Source organism: Strix uralensis, chromosome 20, assembly GCF_047716275.1.
Source record: "Strix uralensis isolate ZFMK-TIS-50842 chromosome 20, bStrUra1, whole genome shotgun sequence".
NCBI lineage: Eukaryota > Metazoa > Chordata > Aves > Strigiformes > Strigidae > Strix > Strix uralensis.
This window is the reverse complement of record NC_133991.1, coordinates 12,005,263-12,026,872: the sequence shown is the minus strand read 5'-3', so window position 1 is coordinate 12,026,872 and position 21,610 is coordinate 12,005,263. Positions and strand designations below refer to the sequence as shown.

The 21,610-nt window shown below is 42.2% G+C and overlaps 1 protein-coding gene across 8 annotated transcripts in view; it reads left to right on the top strand.

The window, feature by feature from the left end:
* ACACA (acetyl-CoA carboxylase alpha) overlaps window positions 1-21,610 on the top strand; it is a 132,714-nt gene that overhangs the window by 49,447 nt on the left and 61,657 nt on the right. For 5 of the 8 annotated variants that reach the window (XM_074890471.1, XM_074890465.1, XM_074890464.1 and 2 more), the window contains 12 exons: window positions 4,028-4,051; window positions 6,709-6,852; window positions 7,474-7,570; window positions 8,899-9,006; window positions 11,233-11,289; window positions 11,597-11,641; window positions 14,474-14,515; window positions 15,115-15,330; window positions 15,834-15,989; window positions 17,838-18,041; window positions 20,476-20,631; window positions 21,240-21,386. In XM_074890471.1, coding sequence (XP_074746572.1) covers window positions 4,028-4,051; window positions 6,709-6,852; window positions 7,474-7,570; window positions 8,899-9,006; window positions 11,233-11,289; window positions 11,597-11,641; window positions 14,474-14,515; window positions 15,115-15,330; window positions 15,834-15,989; window positions 17,838-18,041; window positions 20,476-20,631; window positions 21,240-21,386 — 1,396 coding nt within the window. The remainder of the gene's footprint in view (window positions 1-4,027; window positions 4,052-6,708; window positions 6,853-7,473; window positions 7,571-8,898; window positions 9,007-11,232; window positions 11,290-11,596; window positions 11,642-14,473; window positions 14,516-15,114; window positions 15,331-15,833; window positions 15,990-17,837; window positions 18,042-20,475; window positions 20,632-21,239; window positions 21,387-21,610) is intronic. The other 3 variants (XM_074890466.1, XM_074890467.1, XM_074890468.1) reach the window with 3 other exon arrangements.

Here is a 21,610-nt window from a genome sequence, read left to right as displayed (position 1 = left end):
TTCCATAAAACAGACCCCTCTGTTTTACTCAGAGGTAAATGTGTTCCCTCGGTCAGATCTCCATACAAGGGTGACTCAGGTGCTGGATATATCTTTATTTTGGGGTATGGCAATGATACCACAGGGCTCTGCCTTCTGAAAATGTTGAGCCCCAAAGTAAATGGAAGCGTAACCCAGCCTGTTTTGCTCACTTTGATGCCTCAGCCATGCCTTCCCCATTCATCTGTGCATGGAGCCCACGCCTTCCTTTTGTCCCACATGTAACCCCTAACTGCCGCACTTGGCCTTGAGATGTCCTGGGGAATCTGGAGTCAGGATGTGCCATTAGAAGGTGGAAGTGAAGGAAGGTTTTAGCACTGCAGATTAAGACACTGAAGTTTTGATAACTGGCTAAGTTAGCTTTAAAGCAAGTTTTACTTTATAAACTTGATAAACAAAATGTCTGGTACCAGCTGGCCCTAGATGCATTTGGAGTTGGGAACACACACAACACAGCAAACATGGACACAGAGGCAAATGCCTTAGACTTATCTAGGTTGAATTTGGTTTTGGGACTGCATCCTGCTGTCTGTGATGCTTCCCAGGCTGGAATTCAGGTCTAGTCATTAGTTGCTATTTCCAAGGGTATCAGTATAAATGTCTCAACTATCTTGTGCTTGGTTTTGCCCAGTAGCTCCTCTTTCTGTGCTTGTGGATGTTTGTTGACACCCTACTTGGACTCTGATGTTGCTGATTTCAAGGCTCAAGAGTGGTGCATGATCTCTCCTTTGCTGTCTCTTGATGTTTTATCATCTATGGAGTAGTTTGGTTGTTCTTTTTTGTCAGCCTCTTCCTTAGCTTACAGGTAGAAACCATTTTGAAGGCTGAAAGCCAAATTAAATAATGCTCTTTCCAAACAGTGCTTTTTACAGGAGAATAAGAACCAAAACTCACTTAGAGCAGTGTTTATAGGTTCCTTCCTACTATCATTTTACAGCAATATAAGATTTGAATTTCTGACAAAATGGAAGCATTTTCTGTGGACTAAAGCAGTTGCTAAAACAGGCTCTTGCATCAATCTTTGGATTGCTAGTACTGAATCAGCTGTGCTGCTTTGGACTCTTTAACCGTACGAGCCTGGAGACCCGAGTGTATAACTCGCAGTGTATCATTAGGTAGCCTGAGGTCCCCTCCTTGTTGCGAGAGACTGGCTGATATTGGGAGGGAGGAGGGGAAAATGATTCCAGGACACCTGTAAATCCCTGCAGTTTCGTGCTGAGGGTTTGATGTTAATTAGACAGCAGGCAGCAGTAATGTGTTGCAGTTCCCTTGGCTTGCCTGTTTCAGAAAGGGCAAAATCTTCCAACAAAGCAAAGAAGGGGCTGTTGAAGGGGCAGCAAACTGAATGGAACGACGATAATTTTATGCAAATTGGACTTCAGTAGCAGATTCAGCTTGGCTGAGTCACAGAGGGAGCAAAAGAATAAGGAAAGAAAGAGGGAGAGGAAAAACCCAATCAAAATGTATGGTTTGAGGCGTGTTTCACAGCCTTCTGTTTAGATTCTTCTACAGAAATGGAGAAACATAAGAGGAATGCCACTGGTCACAGCCAGTGGAATTGCTCTTTCTCCTGTGGTACTGCTGTTAATAACTACAAGTGGGTTATTCAGCCGACCTCTGCTGATTCCGCTTTGCTGCCTGATTTCAAAAGCTTTGCCCTGCGCTGGCACTCAATCACAGCTTGATATAACCAGTGGCGCTTTGCATGCATTGCCATCATTTTCATAGGGGAGCGCTCTTGTTTGAAAAAAAAAAAAAAAACCAAAAGGAAAGAAAGGGAGGGGCAATGGGAAACAAATTCAGATTCAACCAGGAGGTGCAGGGGGGAGCTGAGGGGATTTTTGTTTGCTTGAGCTGAAGGAGTAATTGCACCAGTAGAGCTTCCATCCGTATGGAGCAGATTCCTAGTGAGATCAGCTTCCCCGGTCAAGAAGGGCCTTTTTAAAAGTTCAAAAGAGAAAGGGAGAAGGGCTGGTGTCGTGAGGAGGTTTCTGATCCAGTGGTTGACTTTGTGGGGTTGGCTGTGGGGAGTGCTGCCGGCACGCTCCGTCAGCTGTGCCTTTCCTCAGCTCCCAGAGCCGTGGTGCAGGTCGTGGCACTGGTGCTGGCACGGGGCCGCGCAGGCTGCCTGGCTGCTGGTGGTTTATTTGTCAGAGCTGCAGGGGTGTAGCTCAGTGGACTGTAGCTCCTTTTCGCCAGGCCTGACTGTACTGCAAATATCAAACCTTTACCTCTTAGTGCACTTCAGTGACGAGCAACAATGCAGCTGCTGGCTCCACAGCTGTGATGACCTGTAGATAGAAAGCCAGCCCCACTGTGTGCAGCTTGAAGACTATTTCTCTGTTCTTTACTGACACCTCCAGCCACTGGGTCTTCTGTTTTCCTCATTGTGACTCTTGCCACAGTCTCTCAGATAGGTGCTGAGCGGCTGGAGAACAGTTCCTGCAGCAAGGCAACAGGGTGCCCTTTTTGAGACAGAAAGGAACATTTATTATGCTATTTTTTTAATGTCTGTTTTCGGAAAGTATTCCGGGGACTGCTACACAAGTGTACCAGGTGTAGGAACTGCCAGTCCTCTCCAGACTATTTTTTCCAACTGCAGTAGATCCCATGCAGCTTTCCCACCGTTTGCCAAGCTAGAAAAATAATCTCAACCCTCTGAGGCCTCATGGCCCTTTTGGTCCTAACCACAAGCTCTACAGCACAGTGTCTCTTCCCACCGTCTCCAAATGAAATTCAGTATTTGTGTTATTTACCATTGAACAGATACGTCTTTAGGCCAGTTTTCTGCTCTCTCCTGTATGGTTTAAGGAGATCACGGGAACTTTTTGTGCCTCTACCAGTAACGCACCAAACACACAACCTTGCAATGAATATGACTCTGCTGTGACCAAACCAGTTTGAGAACAGGACCAGGTGCAGTCAGTGTATTTAGCGCTGTGACCATGGAAATATGCTGGTCATTAAGTACTGACACCTCATGCCCAGTAACCTGGGGTCTTGCCTATGGTCAAGGACGTTAAGAAACTCTGTGGTTTGATCTCCTACAGGTTTCTGCAGGGAAGGGGAGGGTGAATGTCCAGTTACATGCTCCCTGAAGCTTTGCTTTCGATCTTTCCATGTTTGCTCATTTCTTTGCACAAGCCTGTGTGCATGTGGGGTTTTTTTCAATTTAATCTTTACTGTTTTGAATGTCAGATCACAGCAGTTTTCATGTCTCGCATGGAGCAGTGCACCACTCTGTGCTTTCATGAATGCAGCTAGCATTGGCTAGACTCTGCTCTTTGGTTCCTTTCTGTCTTACGTGCGTCACTACGCCTGAGTCTGCATGCAGATATGTGAAGAGTTGGACTGATGTTATAAAAGGAACTGTAAAATTTTCCTAAAATTAGCCTTAAGTTCTGCTTGTTCCTTTTGGTATTCAAGGCCTTGAATGCTGAAAATGCAAAGTATTACGTGGTGTTTCTCTGTGTGCTCGCTTTATTACTACATTGTTGTGGGAGCCAGTGCGTGGGCCGCTGCTTAGCGTAGAGGTTTGGCAATGAGGACTTGGCTTGTTTTCCTGAACCTGTTGCAATCTTCCTGTGTGAGACGGTCACTTTTTGCATCTGTGCTGTTTGCCTTTCTGCCAGGGAGGTCTTGCTTGTGAAGCTCACTGGGTGTCTGCAAAGGGCTTGAAGCGGGTGCGATAAATGATGCTGTAGAAACGCAGGGTACCTTGCAAACACGATGTCTTTTCCTGGGGTATATTTGCATGTGATGTGCATGGTCTGTGCTCATTCCCATGGCAGCCATGGCAAGCGAAGTCAGGTGGTGGGTGCCTTCTCAGGGACAATTGAAATTGAATTCTGCCTGATACCTGATGGTTGACAAATTTTGGTTTAATAAATTGTAATCTTGTTGCTGGTCTGTGTATCAGCTTGATGATAGTTCTTTATTATGGCTTTCACTAACCAATCTGTAACTAACTGTGGTTGTTTAATTACAGAGGGAACATCCCCACGCTAAACAGGTATGGTACTTGTAATCTTTTAAAATTTGAAAAGACAGACTAGAAAGAAGTAGCCTAATACTTAATGTTTTAACATGTTTTGTTTTAGTGCCCTTATCTTTACTCGGGAAACTCTCCAACATAACTCTTCTTTTTTCCTTCCCTTTTCCTCTCCCTTTGTCTAAAACATGTTTTCAGCTTTTCTTTAGCCTTTAAAAAAGCTTTGCATGCTGCAATCTTTACAATTAAATTTGCCAGGTGGCTCAGCTCATCTGCCGCATGGTACACAGCAAACTTCTAGCAGAATGCTGTTTCTAGGGTCTCTTTTTTTGGAACTGGACTCCCAGCTGTTGACCCTCTGGCAGGGTGTCACAGTGAAACAGGCAGTCACTCCTAGCCGATAGCATACCTGTTGCTACTCTGGTTTCTTGCAACTAGCTTAGAATTTGTCGAGGCTGTTTCACCTCCCTCACACCATAGATGAATCTACATCTCAAACAGCTGACAGCATGTTTTGTTGTGTTTTGGATGCTAATTTTTCCTCCCATGTCTCAGTAGAAAAGTATTTCTTGTTTTAAATAATACATGAAAAATGTCTGCTGTCTTTTTGTTTAGTTACTGTTCTGTGGTATTTTTTGTATTAGTTGTAAGAAATGTACACCAAGGCATGTCCTGAAAAATTTTTCTCTTTCAAAACATGAATACCTATTATTTATTACTGCTTACAAGCCTATTTAGGGAAAAATAGTAAAAATGGGCTTGAAAGTCTCATGGCTCTTAATCAGAGATAAACTACAGAAACACAGAGTGACTTTAAACGTGGAGAGCTATTAATCAATCTGATGATACTCTAGACTTGTTAACAGTATACTTAAGACCGTATCACAGTGGTTTTTTGTATGTGGAAAGAAAGAAGTCTTAGTAAAGCAGATAAGTAGCGGTGCCAGCAGTCCGCAGTTTGGTCCCAAATCTGCGTGGCTGGCAGCAGTGTCGTAGCCGGCGTGGCCGGGCCCCTGTTTGCCCGCTGTGCCGCTGGCGCCTGATCCAGCACTGCACTTGAGCAGCTTTTTGACTTTACAAGTTGGAAGTCAAGCATGTGCTGTGCTGAATCAGCGTGCCGATTTGGTTTGTTTTTTTTTTCCCATTGCCTTCTGCCTCCTGTTGTGGCACCAGTTGGGGAGGACTTCGTTACTGTCTCCCTAAGGCCCGAGGAGAGCGAAGCAAGTGAGAGTGCTGTTCCTGTGCTGCAGAACACTGCCATGTGCCTCCTCGGCATTTCTGTCTCCTCAGAACAAACTTTAAGGTCTCACCATGTTGCAGGGAGCTTTTGAAGTAGGTCCCTCAGTGAATTAGGATGACTCCGTGGCACAGTTCAGAAACGAGAAATAATTATTGCAGAAAAGGCAAAACCCAGTTCTAGTAGCTAGGGAGAGGCTGTCTAGTTAGTTGTATGGTTTTTGTTCACGGTGTGAGAAATTTCTTATGCTAGTCTTGACCGTTACGTTGTGGGTCTTTAAAAAAACATAATAATAATAGCCCAAACCCCAAAATACCACGAACTATTTCACAGCTGGTGTGCGCTGCCGTAGCAGTTGAACTGTATGAGAACTCAGTGATAATTTCATGTACTGAGGACCTTGCCCTCTGCCAGGAAGCAGTGCTGACCTTTAGTGAACGGTGCTCCTGCTTCAAATAGAAGTCTCTTCCTCAGTGCCTTCCTCTGAGCTTGTGTAAATCTGCTCCAGTCCTCCTCACTTCAGTAAGGAATTGGTCCTGTATGAACAGGGTGTGTACTGCAGCGTACCTCAGTGCCTGAACAGCAGACATCGGGCAGGAGTACAGCAGTAGGAAGTGTCTGGAGCTCTGCCTTCCTCCCTCCTTTGAGAGAGATGTGTTCTGGGGCCAGCTGCTTCTGTTCAGCAGCTGCCACCTTTTAACAATCAAAACTGAGCAAAATAATTGACTAGGGGGAGTCGCAATGTAAGTGTGGATTAAATTAGATGGAGGAGCATGGTAATTTGGTCAGTGGAAGGCACTGTAACAGGACTTTATTTAGGGTAGGAACACTAGTGTAAGGCTACAGAAAACCCCGTGTGCAGTATGGGATTTTAGAGAGGCCGGTGTACCACACTGCATTTGAGGAGTGTAAATTATAGTATGGCCAGAAAAATTGTGGAAGCAATAAGGAAATATAGATTGGTACACTTCAACTAAATTTGTAAAAATTTACCAAATCTTTAAAGTGTCAAAGCTTAGAATTATTGTTGTTTATCTCAGTATTCCACCTGTAAAGCAAAACATACCCACAGGAGGAAAAATACATTCAACTTTGCATAGTCATAATTCACCTGTCATCTCAAGAAACTCCTTAAGAAATACTTGTTTTAAAGGGTTATAACAGCATTTCCTAACTCTTTTAACTGTTCCTGTACATTGGGACACCATCCAGGTAAGGGCATTAAAGGCACCAGAGGCATTCCAGCCTTGCAGGGGCTTTGGAGAAGCTAGCACAGCAGGTCTGACATGCTGGAGATTCTACCAAATCATGCAACAGTTGTATTGGATAAACAGCCACGCTTCAAGTGGTCAAAGCATACACACACGCACAGATCTTTTTCCAGTGGTACTCTTCTCTCCCTTGTCCCTACTAACTGTGATCTTATTGAATTGCCGTTTAGAATGTCCTTCTCTTCCAACCTCAATCACTACGGGATGGTCCATGTAGCTAGCGTGAGTGATGTACTGCTAGACAATTCCTTCACTCCGCCGTGCCAGCGGATGGGTGGAATGGTCTCCTTCCGCACATTTGAAGATTTTGTCAGGTATGTGGGAAAGGGTGATGATTGTTTGTGTTGCCAGCTTCCTAGGTGGGCCCAAATGGAACTGGACAAAATCTTTGTGTGGTCTAGAGTCAGGTTTAAACTGGTCTTGAGCTTGTTTGCTGAGTTTCTGGAGTTTGAGGTGGAAGTTTGTTTGGATCCCTTTGTCTGTCTCCTTGAGATAACTGCAAGTTTCAGACTGCTGTAAGAGCACTTTGCAGCCAGAAGGATCAGCATCTTGAATTTCTGCTGATTGGAGATCATTTGCAAATGTGCTGATTTCTTCTAACGCTCTTGTTCACGCGTATATATGTGGGAGGATGTGTTCTTTATGCTTTCAACCTTCAAGGGGTAGGCAAAAAAACGCCAGCAGAGCCCATAGCAGTCGTGAGGGCCTGCCAGTGTAAGATCTCTGACAAACGTTAGAAGATCCAGGCTTGGCTTTCGTTTGAGGGGTGGAGGAGGTGTTGCCTCCTTGTCTTTTGAGTTTCAGTCCTGCAAAAAGAAGGAGCCCTTTTCTCTCCCTCCCTCCTTAGCAACGTGATTTGTGGATTTTAGTGCTGTATGCTTGCAGTGGGCTAGCAGCAGTGTGCTGATGACTAATACTTCTCTGGTGTGTTTCAGAATCTTTGATGAAGTGATGGGTTGCTTCTGCGACTCTCCTCCCCAGAGCCCAACCTTCCCTGAAGCTGGCCATGCTTCCTTGTATGATGAAGACAAGGTACAGTAGTTTTTTCCTCTTGAGATTGCTCTCAGGGTGGAAATAGAAGGCGTGCAAATGCCGCAGTGACTGCAGGCTAGATACTTTTCACTAGTTCGAGTGCTGGAAGCAGGAGTTAAGAGCTTTATGTATTTATGTATGTGATTTGTTTGCTTGTTCCACAGCAGGTGATTCAAAGTAGGTGGCCATTTTCTGACTCCGTTTTAAAACTATGCCTAAGTCTCTTATTCTCCGTGTAAAGTTAGTTTGTAGCTTTTAACGTCAGCAGTATAACCAGATCCACAGCAGTGTAACTGAGTTTAGACCCACAATTAAGTTTCCAGACCTTCTCTGTGCATTGGGGTGTAGAACTGCATATTCAGCTGCCTTTGCCTTAAGTCTGACTTGCTTATTTTGTGTCTTACACCCTTCCTAGTCACATTACATTCTGATTCTTCCCTCTGTTTTACTGCTTAGAACTGGTTTTAGGAGGAAAAGATGAGAGGAGCCCCTCAATTTTTGCACCGCTGTGGAGAACAGGTGCAGAGGCAGCAGATGGTTTCTAATCCCTAGTGATAGACCAGTTTCCCTTAGAGACACAGGTAGCTGCTCCACTGCTCTGTCCTTCCCCAGCAGCGGGAAGCTCTGTTGCAATACAGTCTGTGTCCAGAAAAGGGCTTGGTTTTAAACTGATCTTCATATGTGTAAGTACTGTAGCCTTGTTCCAGAATGTTATCATCGACCTTAATGTCCTCAGATCTCTCTCTTTACCCCCCCCTCACCTCACCAAGGATAATTTCCTGTTCATACTCAGTTTTTCACAGTTAACTGCAGGCTCTTAAATGCTAAATTCATCATTTCTCAGAGCTCTAATGTAATTGATGCTTCCACATTATTTCATTTTGTCGTAGATATGAAAACATACATTGTTTTGCTCTTACACTTTGAATTTGCTTAATTTTATTACCTTTCTTGATGCCAAAGTCCTCTAATGTCCTGCCTGCATCCTGTAAAGAAAGGACCTGATCCTGCATTCTTTCTGCATCCAAAGGGAGCACACTTGAGTTAGCCAAGTCAGATGTGACCATCAGAACTGGATTCTCCAAACGAAGCTCCTGTTTGCCATTTGTGGACATTAACTCTTACTTCTGTGAACTTGCACCTTTGTGAGGCTGCTTGGTCAAGGATTTCCCTCGTAGTTTTCCTTGGTTTACAGCATGCTCTGCTGAGGTCATTTTTCCCTAGAGCATAAGTATTTTAGAGTTGTATTTAGGGAGCCTTTTTTGAGAACTCACAGGTGTTAAGTCGTTAACTATTTATTTATGGGGAATATCTTCTTTAAATTGCAGACCGCCCGCGAGGAGCCCATTCACATTCTTAATGTTGCTATTAAAACAGATGGTGATGTTGATGATGATGGGCTGGCAGCCATGTTCAGAGAGTTCACGCAAAGCAAGGTAAGTTGCCTTAATTCTCTCTCTGGAACTGTGTGATTGTGCAGAGCAGTTCTGTCTGCTTTGGGAACAGTCAGTATGTTCCTCAGTTTTTTGGGTTTTCGTTTTGTTTGTTTTTCAAAATAAGCAAATGCAACAGTTGCATCCTTAATTTATCCCATCTAAAACCTTACCACTTCTTTGACTGGATGTGGCTGCGCTTTTCCAAAGCCTCCAGGTCATTGTTTCTCTTTGCAGTGCATTCTAATCCATCGGGTCAGGACTTCCTCCCTTTAAAAGTCTTTTTCCCTATCAAAAATTAAGGTTTTAAATGGATCAGATCCATCTTCAGTACCTATCTCCGGATGCTCTGAAAAAATGTGCTGTATCCCTCTCCCTTGTGGTGAAGTTGTTGTTTGAGTAACAAAGGCATGGAAAGTGATGTTAAAATGGCCTATATTTTCTGTATCATGGAAATCTTAGTGCAATTAAAATTTGTTCTCCTTGTTGTTGGCATGCCGGAGCATCCACCTAGTGTGATACTTCTGGTACAAGGTGGAATTGGTTTGGTATGCTCTGTTGCTCCTTGATAAGTAGGGAATGTACTTTAGCACACCAAATGTTATTCCCGTGGTCAGTCGTGAGGCAACATGGGCTGACGAGAGCCTCCTCATGTCCGCTCTGCTCTCTGGTGTCTGCCTGCACTTGCTCTCCTGCTTGGTGGGGAGAACTCCGCAACTGGCTTGTGGATGTGAGTAGCCCATTGGGCCCTGGGACCCTGCTGTGTCCCTGGGATCTGCAACGACCATGGGAGGACTGAGCGAGTAGTTTCTAACTTCCCTTCCCAGCGTGGGAGGTGGTAAGACATTCTGCAGCAATGAGGCCTTCCAAAAATGGGGCTGGTATCCACGCAACTTCAGCAGCTTCCTGTCTCTTTAAGCAGAGAAAATAATCAAATAGAAAAATTAAAACAAGTTCTGCTTTTCATCTGCTTGATCATGCTCCAGGCGTTTTATGGGAGGGGATAAAAGGAAAGAAATAAAAAAAAAATTCCAAAACACATTAAACTATCAAATAGGTTGATCCAAATTGTCCAAATAATCTTCTAGTCCCAGCATGTTGTGTGTGTTTTTTTTAATAGAAATTAGGATCATATACTTGTAAATGACTTGTGGAGGAGATTGAGGCAGTCAGTGTAAATGGAGTTTCTCCAGGTGCTGATGGCTAATCGCTCTGTAATAGCTGTGGACTTGCTGTGAGACCCACATTATTACGATGTAATCAGAATCCTGTTGCTATGCTGTTATTGTCTGCCACTTGTGGAATTTTAAAAGCAATAACAATTTTTGCTTTTTAAATCATGGCATTATTAAAGTTATTTTCTTCCTCTTGCTATGAATATAGTCACTGATGCTCATTTTCAAAGGGCTTAACCTTAGTAAAACATTTCAGTCTGTGCCGAAAGGGGTTGTTTTGTTCCTGATCTAGCTGAGTTCTTGTTTCTTTTTTCTTTTTTTTTTTTTCCCTTTGCTTTTGAATTGGAAAAAGGAAGATAAAGGAAAAAGTTTTAGAAAGAGGAGCAGAATTGTGAGATCTTAAAACTTCAAAAGATCAGTGGTGTTGCAAATACCGATGGCAGCACTCATTTGAAATGTGGCTTAGTGGAATTTGATAAAGAAGCAACCAGAGTGGACATTCTCTCATCTATTTGAAAAAAACTAAGTAACACCTATCATTTATCACCTTTGCAATATTGACACATCTGTCCTTTGGTCTGGGTTGTCTGTGTGGTTATTGTGCCAAAATCAAGTAATGTGCTACATGCTTCCTTGGGTTAGTTCCTTTAAAACTCATTTTCTATGGCCTTTCCATGTCCATGCTGTGCTCCCTTCAAAAATTATTCTTTGCAAAAAAGACCAACTTACTTTGACAAATGAACAAGAATATTTCCTGCAAGACTTGTATATGACTCTCCTGCTTTACTTGTTAGCAAGGCTCAGCTGGAATACTCTGATCTTGTCATTTGGTTACTTACCTCTTCAGATTTAATGTATTTGCTTGTGTGTGCTACTAGATGAGCATCAGATGAGAAATCTTAGCTATGAGTAGACTGAAGTGGACTAGGATCTTACAGCATAAATGCAGGAGGATCTGTAGAGCTTTTTCAGTTCATAGAAGACTTTGACATGTTTTTGATGCATCCTTTTTCTGCTAATCCCGTCACCTGATTCCACCCTTGCCTTCTTACAGAAATCAGTCCTGATTGAACATGGGATTCGGAGGCTGACTTTCCTTGTAGCACAAAAGGTATTTTGATATCTCTCATGCTGCTGAGAACTCTTTAGTTTCTAGCTCATAATAACATTGACATGTGATGTGTTTTTCCCCAAATTAAATGCTGTATTAACTATATTTAGTTCTCTCTTCACTGTTTTTGTTCTCTAAAATTTGAGATGGTTTTGATGAATTTGCTTAAGAAAATTAATTTACAATTGTAAACAATCTTGGCACCTCTTGTATTCTTGAATTAATTAATTTTTGATTTTCATCCTAATTGCTAGCTTTCTTCTGCTTTTTTTTTTTTCTTCCTGTGTTTTTATGTTTCGTTTGTAAGGACTTCAGGAAACAGGTCAACTATGAGGTGGATCAGAGATTTCATGTAAGTAAAAAGGGCCTAGAACACGGTGGTATTCTTGACCTGAGGCCAGGAGACACGTAAGTGACTCTAGGCTTCTCATTTGGTTCCTAGCCAAGCATTTAATGCCAGCATTGGTGTCAGAGTGAAGTGAAGTATTTAAACAAACATCTGACTTCAAATACAGGAGTGGGCCTTTTGCATTTACTGGGCCATTCACATGCTAAAGTCTGTCTTGTTACCTGGCTGAACTCATGACTGCCACATTAATAAAGATCTTGTTTGTTTCACTATTGTTTTGCATTCTAAAATGTAATTATACAACTAAATTTTTGCATTTCTTATGTAGTGTGACTTCTTTAGGCTTCTTAGAGGAGTAATTGAAGTGCCTTGCTGAATTTCGTATAATGGCTTAGTGATGTGGAAAATGTTTGATGCTCTTACTGCTAAGAATTACTTCCTTCCCCAGGGCTTGGGCACCAGTGAGGGCTAGTTTAGCCCTGTTTTCAAGGTGGCAATGTAAGGCCCGAGGCAGATTTTTATCCCTTGTGTATCTGCTTTACAACTCGAAGTTATTTGGAGTCTTGAAAGTGATTGAAATTCATCCTGTGCTCAATGCACCTGGTTTAGCAAGTCTTATGAAAGGAAAAGTAGTTTACAAATCAGCAAAAATAGTATTTGAACAAATGTGGGTATCCCCACATGGGAATCGCTGCCTGCAGTACAGGTACAGATACATATCAGTCAATGGCTTATGTAGGAAACTGGACTTTGCAAAGGTCTTGGGACCTTAAACAAGGTCTAGGCTTTAGATTTTAAAAAAAAAAAAAAAAAGGAAATTTTAGAGAAGTGAATTGATATTTGGGGAATGAAAAATAAGACGCTGAATAAGCACTGTAGCATGTGTCAGTGATCAGAAAGGAGGCAAAGAATGAAATCAGTCATCACAAAAAGCTTTCTCTGAGGTGCCATTTAGAGCGATGGACTCTTAGGATGTTCCTAGTTGCTAAGCCAGAGTAGGCAGCGTGGTATGTCATCTGTTTGCAAAGTTTGTAGAGTACCTCTGAGATCTTCTGTGAGTGTCAGTCTTTATTACTATCTCCTATTCTATTCTGGTTATTACTGGACCAACTATTAACTTACCCAGGGCCTGGGCTTGGGTTTGTTTTTGTTTTAATTACAGTCTATATAATTAGTTCCCAGCATGTTGAGGTAATAGAGAGTTGCTCCAGCAAGCTTCCAATTTCCTCATCTCATTAGGTTTTTAACGTGATTATTAGTATAATAATCAACTATGATGATTTCTGTTGTAGCTTTTCACATTCTGTGGTTTGCAGGGTGTCTTGATTGGCTAATTTAGGCAAATTATTTTGATTGTCTTGATGATGGTTGGTTGATTAGAACACAGCAGGGGTATAATTCTTCTGCCTAGGAAATGGAGCACTCTTTTGGATTTTGGTACCAAAGCACTGAGAATTTTTGTGTGTGTGCACATCTAATTATTATATTTGCCCACAACACTAGTCAAATGCCTTGAAAGCAATTACATCAGTGATAGAATGAGCATGGATGATGTTAGGAGAAATTGGCAGCACAGGGGAGGACAGGTAGGAGGGATTTGGAAGAGAAGTGAGGAAATATGGAAGTGGTTGTGTTCTTAAGAGTGTAGTTGATGCTCATAGGCTCACCTAATATGCCCGTTGCCTGAATTTTCAGGCAGGATTTCTTGTACTGCTGGCTAGTCTGGCAGACACACTCCAGGCAAACACAAGTTATTTTGCTCAACTGAGGGTCATCAGGTGAAGTTCTGGGGACTGTTTTTTATAGGAGGTAAGGAAGATGACCAGCTAGAAGATCACTTCCAGCCTTAAAATCTGTGTTGCTCTATGGAGCCTTATACTCTGTCACCATGCACTGGTGGTTGGCCTGAATCAAGCTAGGCTTGCAAGTCTTCCATTGATAGTGAAATGCGATTCCGAAATCCAGTGACTCCAGGACAGATACCTTCTTTTTTTCTTAGTAACACAGTTCTGGCAGATTGTGTATGCTCTCTGAGGTCATCTGTAGCATAAATGGCTGGTATTCTCATGTTGGTGCAAAACATTCACAAAAGATCCTGCACCCAGTAAAAGTGCAAGCCCATGGAAATGGATGGCTTTGCTCCCATGAAGTGGGAGGGAGAGGTAGAAGGGTGCTGTCTGGAGTTTCTCTTTTCTTCTAAGATGCTTGCAATATGCCACAAAAATGTAAAGCCCTTGCCATTTGCTAGAATTTTATCTGTGCAACAGAATAACAGAGAAACCTAATCATATTTGTGGGATTTTTTTTTAGAGTACTATTTAATACATGAGCATAAAGTAATTTGATTACAATTCATAGTTTTCCTTGGGAAGAGAGTACTTCTGGCAGTAATAGTATGAAGAGAGCTATAGAATACAGATCATTGTTTTGTGTACATCTGCTTATATGGATCTGCTTATATAATGGAGTGTTAATATCATTGTATGGCTCCCAAACATTTCCACAGTTAATCATAATAGAACTAGAAGAAGTTTCCCACTATTGTCTGGTCAGTTCCATGTTACTGTCTGTTAATAATTGACAATAATAATCAAAAGCCAATCAAGTAGCCTCTGTTGTATTAGCAGTCAAGACAGGTTTAAATGACCTCTGCTGCCTTCTTGAGGGTAACTTGATCTTCCACCAGCCTTTGTCATGTTGAAAAAGTAGCTTGTAACAACAACTGTCATCTCCTCTGCTGTGGTGCTGCCGCGGGTCTGGCCTGTGAGCACTCTTTGGGTAGATCACATGGCTTACTTTTGGAGGGCTAACATCATTGTTTTTATTTTCAAACAGAGGGAATTTCCAAAGTTCTTCACGTTCCGTGCCCGGGATAAGGTAAGTTGTGTATTCTTAACAGTTTTCTCTAAGTGTTGGCTTTATCCTTCTTTCATGTAGCTCTTCGTTGCCAGTCTAAGAGGGTGGGAGCTACTTCAGCCCAACTTCACTGCCTAGTGTGGTACTTTCTCCTCCCTCGCTAGGCCAGTTGTCTGCACATGCAGCAATTGAAGTCAGAGACGATGAGTCTCTGATACTTGGGACTAAAAATCCGTGTATTTGGAAGCCTGACCTGAAGCTGTTGTTTATGGAGATTTTAGTCATGGTGCAATAAGGAAGCATTGGAAGCAGTGCAATGATTCAGTACCAAACTTTCTGGCTTCTGCGAAAAAGAGGGTTTTGGGGTCGGGGGGTGAGCTTGAGAACTTGCCGTCTTGCAGTTTGTCTTGCAGTATTGCAACAATTTCAACGCAGCCCTTAGTGCTAATGACTCTGCATGAGATAGGAAATTCTGGGCTGGATTCATTTGAATACTGAGTTTTTTAGATAAATACAAAATTTCATAAGGGATGTTGTCTAGTTCTTCCCATCCTCAGTGTTTCAGCTTCTTAACCCACCCTCCTCTTTTACACCCTTTTCTGCCTGTATGATGCCTCCAGTTTGAGGAAGATAGGATTTACCGTCACCTGGAGCCAGCTCTGGCTTTTCAGCTAGAGTTGAACCGAATGCGAAACTTTGATCTCACTGCCATTCCATGTGCCAATCACAAAATGCATCTCTACCTGGGAGCAGCTAAAGTTGAAGTGGGCACAGAAGTGACAGACTACAGGTTCTTCGTGAGGGCCATTATAAGGCACTCAGACCTGGTTACCAAGGTGAGTTTTGTCACCCGTGCAAGGCCTCATTCCAGGATGGTGTGCGAAACACACTTAAGTCATTCTAGGAACCCGCATGTGAAGGCGTTACCTGTACAGAGCGCTGGATGCGCACCCTCTCTTTGCTAGTCTTGGCTCTGCAGAAGAGTTAGTATTCCTATGCTTCAGGGAGACTTTTCTGTGGCCCAAGTGGATAGTCAGAAATCCTTGCATTTTGAGGCAGCAGTTATTTCTCTGTGTTTCTCCTGCACTACTTGGTTTGCCCTGTCTAGTTTTGGATTTATGCTGACCTAAACGAGGGCACAAGTCAGCCGCGTCTGCGAATCCAGGCAGCGGGAGTACTGGCTCTGTGATTGGGATGGATCTGTTTCAGGGTTGCACATCCTGCTGAAACTAATGTAACCTATCTCCTCAGTCAAGTCCTTCTGCACTTTTCAAACACTGTATTCTTGGGCTGTGATTTTTGAGTAGAAAGTTAATGATTTGTTGACAACATCTGGCAGGAAGCCTCCTTTGAATATCTGCAAAATGAGGGAGAGCGATTGCTTTTGGAAGCCATGGATGAGTTGGAGGTGGCGTTTAATAACACCAACGTGCGCACTGACTGCAATCACATCTTCTTAAATTTCGTGCCTACTGTCATCATGGACCCATCTAAGGTATGATCTCTTCCCTGACTCTGAAGTGTTTGTTTTTCTTGGGCTTGACTCACCAGAATTAAATGGTCTTTTGTTGCCTTTTTATGCTATGTAAGTGCACCTATTGCTTGACTACATTTGAATACTGTTTGGTGACTGGCATGCAGTTTCTAGTAGTCATATTATAACAGAAAGCATGAGAAATTGGGGACCAATATTGCAAGTGGTAACATGAGGGTCAGTTTAGTTACTCTATGAATACTGGAGTTTACTTTTCAGTAAAGAAAGTGGAGTCACCTAACTAATAGATGTCTCTAACTGAAGATCACTTGTTGAGCTGCTAAACCAACTTCTCAAAAGCAGAGAGAATATTTTTTATTTTAGCTAGTTAAGGCATGGCAAACAATTAGTTTGTTTCATGTTAGGAACCTGTTTGGCAGTGAGGAAGGAAGAAAGCTTTGGTTTTTCTTCCAATTTATGAATAATTATTAAATGTAAGATTTCAGAACTAACAGAGCTCATATTTTTAGTGGAGTAACACTGTCCTTCAGGCAGTGCAGCTCACTTCCTCTGTGTAAACTAAGAAACAGTTTATTAGAAATATGTTTTGTATTTGAAACTAAACTTATTTTTTCATTGTGTGTTTGGGATAAACAATTTTAATAAGGAAATAGCTTTAAGTGCTCTTCTGTTTGTTACAAAAGTCCAGATTCTATCCAAATAAAACATGAGATAAATCATGAACTTAAAAAGAATTTGTAAATTCAGCTACAAAAAGAAGTGCCTCATTTTCATTCCCTGGTACAAAACCACAGAGATCAACATTATAAATAAATGAACGTTAAGCTTTGTAGATGCATAAATGAAAGTGTTTAGGCATGAAGCATGTTTCTGGTTAGCAGAAGCACCACAAAGAAAGCCCCAAATAAACTGTAAAGGCTGCATTTAGTTGGAAATCAACATTCTGTTCATGGTTACTGAAAGATGAGAGCTGACCTTTCCTTATGAGAATAACTGAAAGTTTAAAAAGATGAATTGGTTATCAAAATAAGTATCTCTTGCTTGCTGACTTTTAAATCATGATTAAAAATTGGTGGCTTAAATTGCTTTTGAATAAATCCTCTCTCGGCACATCCAAAATCTTTAGTTCCCAGGAAGTTCAGAAGAAGCTGGGATATTCAGCCCCTGGAAGTTAGGCTGCCCTCAAATGTGTACTGTGACTTTTCCCTGAGCTGCTGTGGAAAAGAGACTTTTTATTTTTTGAAAGAATGTTAAAAACAGCCTATAAATTGCCTTCTTTTAATATGCGCTATTTTCCAACAGTAGTATATTATAAAGTTTAATAGAACACCAGAAGGCCAAGCTCCAAGTAGTAATTGCTTTGTTGATTTAATGCACCGTACCGCATGTGTGGTGAAACATGATTATTGTGCATATAAGTGCTACATAACTGTTTGTCAAGGATTTCACTTTCCTGCATTTTGTAGTTCTTAGCTGTGAGCTATGCCTGCAGGAAGAAAGGCAGATGAAGGGGAGCAGTGGGCACGCTGTGCCTCGCTGGGGTGTGATGTGCTGTGGGGAAAAGGGATGCGAATCCAGGCCTGTCCCTCTGCCTCAGCAGTGCCCGGGTGGAGTTCAGCTCCTGCCTCCCTCGAGGCTCGTTAGGATGAGACTGGACAGGCCACCAAGGTCCTGAAACAGCACCGGGCACGGGCTGCCCTTTGGTGCTTCCACCTCTCCTCTTCTGCGGCGTTCCCCCGCACGCTGGGGTGCCCCTTTGAGCAGGACCCTACAGTGGCGGGATGGAGGGGTGACAAAGTGGTGGTTGTGTCCAGAAGGGTGAGGGAAATGCTTCTGATGTGTTTTAAGATCGAAGAATCCGTGCGGAGCATGGTGATGCGCTACGGGAGTCGCCTGTGGAAACTGCGCGTCCTCCAAGCCGAGCTGAAGATCAACATCCGTTTGACACCGACCGGGAAGGCAATTCCCATTCGGCTCTTCCTGACCAACGAGTCGGGCTATTATTTGGACATCAGCCTGTACAAAGAAGTGACAGACTCCAGAACAGCACAGGTATGCTTCCATACGGCTCCGTGCTTTGATGAGCAAATTATCTGGGGGGACACATTATACCCGATGAAGCTCTTGTGTGGTTCGTGGTGTTTTCAGGTCGTATAAAATTGCCATTCAACTTTGCAGAAGGAAGAAGAATGTAAAGATAATCTTGCAATAGGCACGTAGGTGTGCAAAATGTAATCAGTTGTGTAAAAGTGCATGTCTTCTGATTGCTTTGTATGTACCTTCGGTCATTCGTACATCTGCTTTCCTCTGTGGCAGAGTGCTCAGAAAAGTAATAGAAAAGCAATCACTGTTGGTACTCATCCTGGAGGTCGTAATAAAAAATATTATTAATTATACCTTTCACTGAGTAGATAGAGAAAATCTGTGAACTTTTCTTTTAAATTCTAAAGATATAGGGAATGACCTGGGTAGGATGATATAAAATTATTGAAGGTGCTTTTATATCATTTTTATGAAGCATAATGGGCTCTTTTGTAACGGTTGTGGCTATTCTGGTATTTCTGCTTTTCATGGCATAGGAATAGAGTGGTTAACTGAAATACCTACATATGCTAAAATACATGGTGCATAGGATGCATGAAAAATATTTAAATACAGAAATGTTTACATCTCCCTCTGTAATAATCTCTCTGCCATGCAGTAGTAGCAGCAGAATAAATCACTTGGGCACCATTAACGTTGAACACAAAGTGCTGAGTCACCTTTTCTCCCCCTTTTCTCCATTTAAATTTTTCCAGCAAGCTGCCTGGCCTTACAGTCCATCCAGTTCTGGAGATCCTAGAACAGATAGTGTCTGTATGTTTTACTTCATTTCTGCCTCTGAGTGGAGATGAGGAAAGAAAAGAACATTTTAATAATCTCCAGTAGCTGAGCTTAACCCTTGAGTTCTGTTAGTCATTTGTGAAGGTCACCTTTCCTCTTAAACTCTGTCTCTGATGAGCTTTGTTATTTTAAAGCTAGGGGAATGCGCTTGTGTGTGTACGGCTTTTAGCAACTTTTCCAATATTTGATTTTTTTTTTTAAATTTCTTTTTTTTTTTCCCCAGGATATTAAACCAGATTCTATTAAAAAATTATACTGATAGGAATTATTTCAATTAACTCTTTGAGTAGTTGAGAGGAAGGTTTGTCTTAAAAGCTTGAAGGTGTTATTTTTTTAAGACACTTTAGTAAATCTTCCCCCTTGTGATGGAGGTTTATAGGATGCCTTCAGATCTGTGTATTTTTTCCTGTGTTTTCAGAGGGTTATTTTCAACTTAGAGAATTCTTTTAAAAGAATTCAGACATTACTGATGTACTGGGTGCTGGGCACTTTGACTTCTGAAGAACGGAAAAATAGATTCATCGTGAGAGAATGACCCTGATCTCTTGTTCCCCAGTTTCTGTGGTAATGAGCGGTGATGCTCAGCGCAGGCTTCCCCAGTTCCCACAGAACTGCTCTGAAGCTTTCCAGAGGTTTAAGGAGAATTGGGCCCCAAGTGCAGTAACAGACCCCAACACAGGTGCTGTCACAAATACTTGTTACCCTGAATAAGTATTTCTCCCATTGAAGAAGCTACTTCACAAAGCAACGTTTGTGAAGACGGAAGAGAACATGAGCCACTATTTTTAATCTAAAAACTAAAATAGACTTTACTTAATGAATTTCATCTTTAGTGGAATTTTTCAATTAATTCATCTTCTATTAGAAAAAGATGTGCCGCTCGTAACAGCAGATCTGATCACCATTCTGTTAAAACCAGCCTAATCGTCGTGCTTCCGTCAGGCGTGTTTCTAGTAAGCAGCATTTGTGCAGTGTTGTCCCAGTTAAGCAGTGCTCCTCCTGTTCCTTAGTTGAAATAGATTTCCTTCTGAGTCGTGGCTGAGCGGAATATATAGTGCCATGAAGCATGGCAGCTGATAATTCATGTTGCTACTCTGGGAAAATCTTTTAAACTTATAATATCAAAACTTCAAGCCAAATGACATATGCAAGTCTTGACCTAGCTTCCATGATCAGTCAGTGGAGATACGGATACCGCGCTGTTCGACTACATAAATAACAGGCTTCTCCTCTCTGCTCCCAGCTATCACAATCCATCGGCATAGGTACGGTGTCAGGGGAAATACTGGTGAATGTGAAGTCATCTAAGTCACAGGCTTTTTTCTGTGGGGACGTGGCTCTGTTCGCTCAGCTTTCTGCTGTGATACGGTAATAAGTCAGTGATACTCGGATCCGTGCAGTAATGGTCCAGCACTGTCTCCAAAGGGTAGTAACGCATGATGAAGCACGGTGTTACAGGATATGCGAGTATTAACATATTTGTAGAGAACAGAAACAAGCCTGATCAGACTGGAATGTCCTGATGATTTTTGGTAAAATCGGGATGAGATAGGTGCATGGAACCAGTGGATTAAGCAGTAATTGGTCGTGTTTTGTGCTGCAGATTATGTTCCAGGCCTATGGGGATAAACAGGGGCCACTTCATGGGATGCTGATCAATACCCCGTACGTGACCAAAGACCTGCTGCAGTCCAAGAGATTCCAGGCACAGTCTTTAGGGACATCCTATGTCTATGACATTCCCGAGATGTTTCGGCAGGTAAGTGTTCTTAAGGCCCGGTGGGTTGTTCTAAACTTTTGTACCTGCAAAGCACTTCTATCAGTTGCCATCCTTGCTTGTCAGGGAAGTGAGTGGCCTAGAGTGGCTAAAAACGGTCCCCCAGGGTCTGTACAACTACGGATTGAGTCTACTTCGAAAGAAATTAGGACTCGATACACTGCTGCTGTAGTTCTATTAATAAGTCAAATGGTAAAAGCTGAAATGTAAAAACCATCTTCTGTTTCTTGTTTATGTTTCTTTGTTTTCCCACCCTGTTATCTGCCTTCCTAGAGGGTTAGACAGTGCAGGGGTGATAGTTCCTAGGATAGGACTTGTGCATCATTGAACGTGTTAATGAGTTGCAGAATTTATGATGTGTCTGATTTGCTGGGTTCTATCCTGAATCACATAATTTGAATTACACCACTTCGGGTGAAACTCTGTTTCATGGTTTAAATTCCAGAGTAAGTGATATCCGCTGAATATTGTCAGTCAGACGGGGGGGAGGGATGTTTCAGTGTTCTGTCTTGAATATTAAATCACAGTGGATTGAATAAAAATATTTGCAGATTACGTTCTTAACAAGAATTTATCTTTTCATCATCTAGTCTTTGATTAAACTCTGGGATTCTATGAATGAACATGCATTCCTGCCAACACCACCGCTGCCTTCTGACATACTAACGTACACTGAATTGGTGCTGGATGATCAGGGCCAGCTCGTGCACATGAACAGGCTGCCAGGAGGAAATGAGGCAAGTTCCACTTTCTTTAATGCTACTTTTCTTTCCATGTCCTGCAGTACATTGTGTTTTGGACTAGGTTTGACAATTGTAATGAAAATTTACCAGCCAGGCAAAAAATCTATTCATTCAGTCTTTCACAGATGAAATCTCTTACTTGAAAATGAGATTTTTGTTTCATTAAAAATTAATACCTTCCACACAATGGGTATTTTAACCTCCATAGTAAATGATGA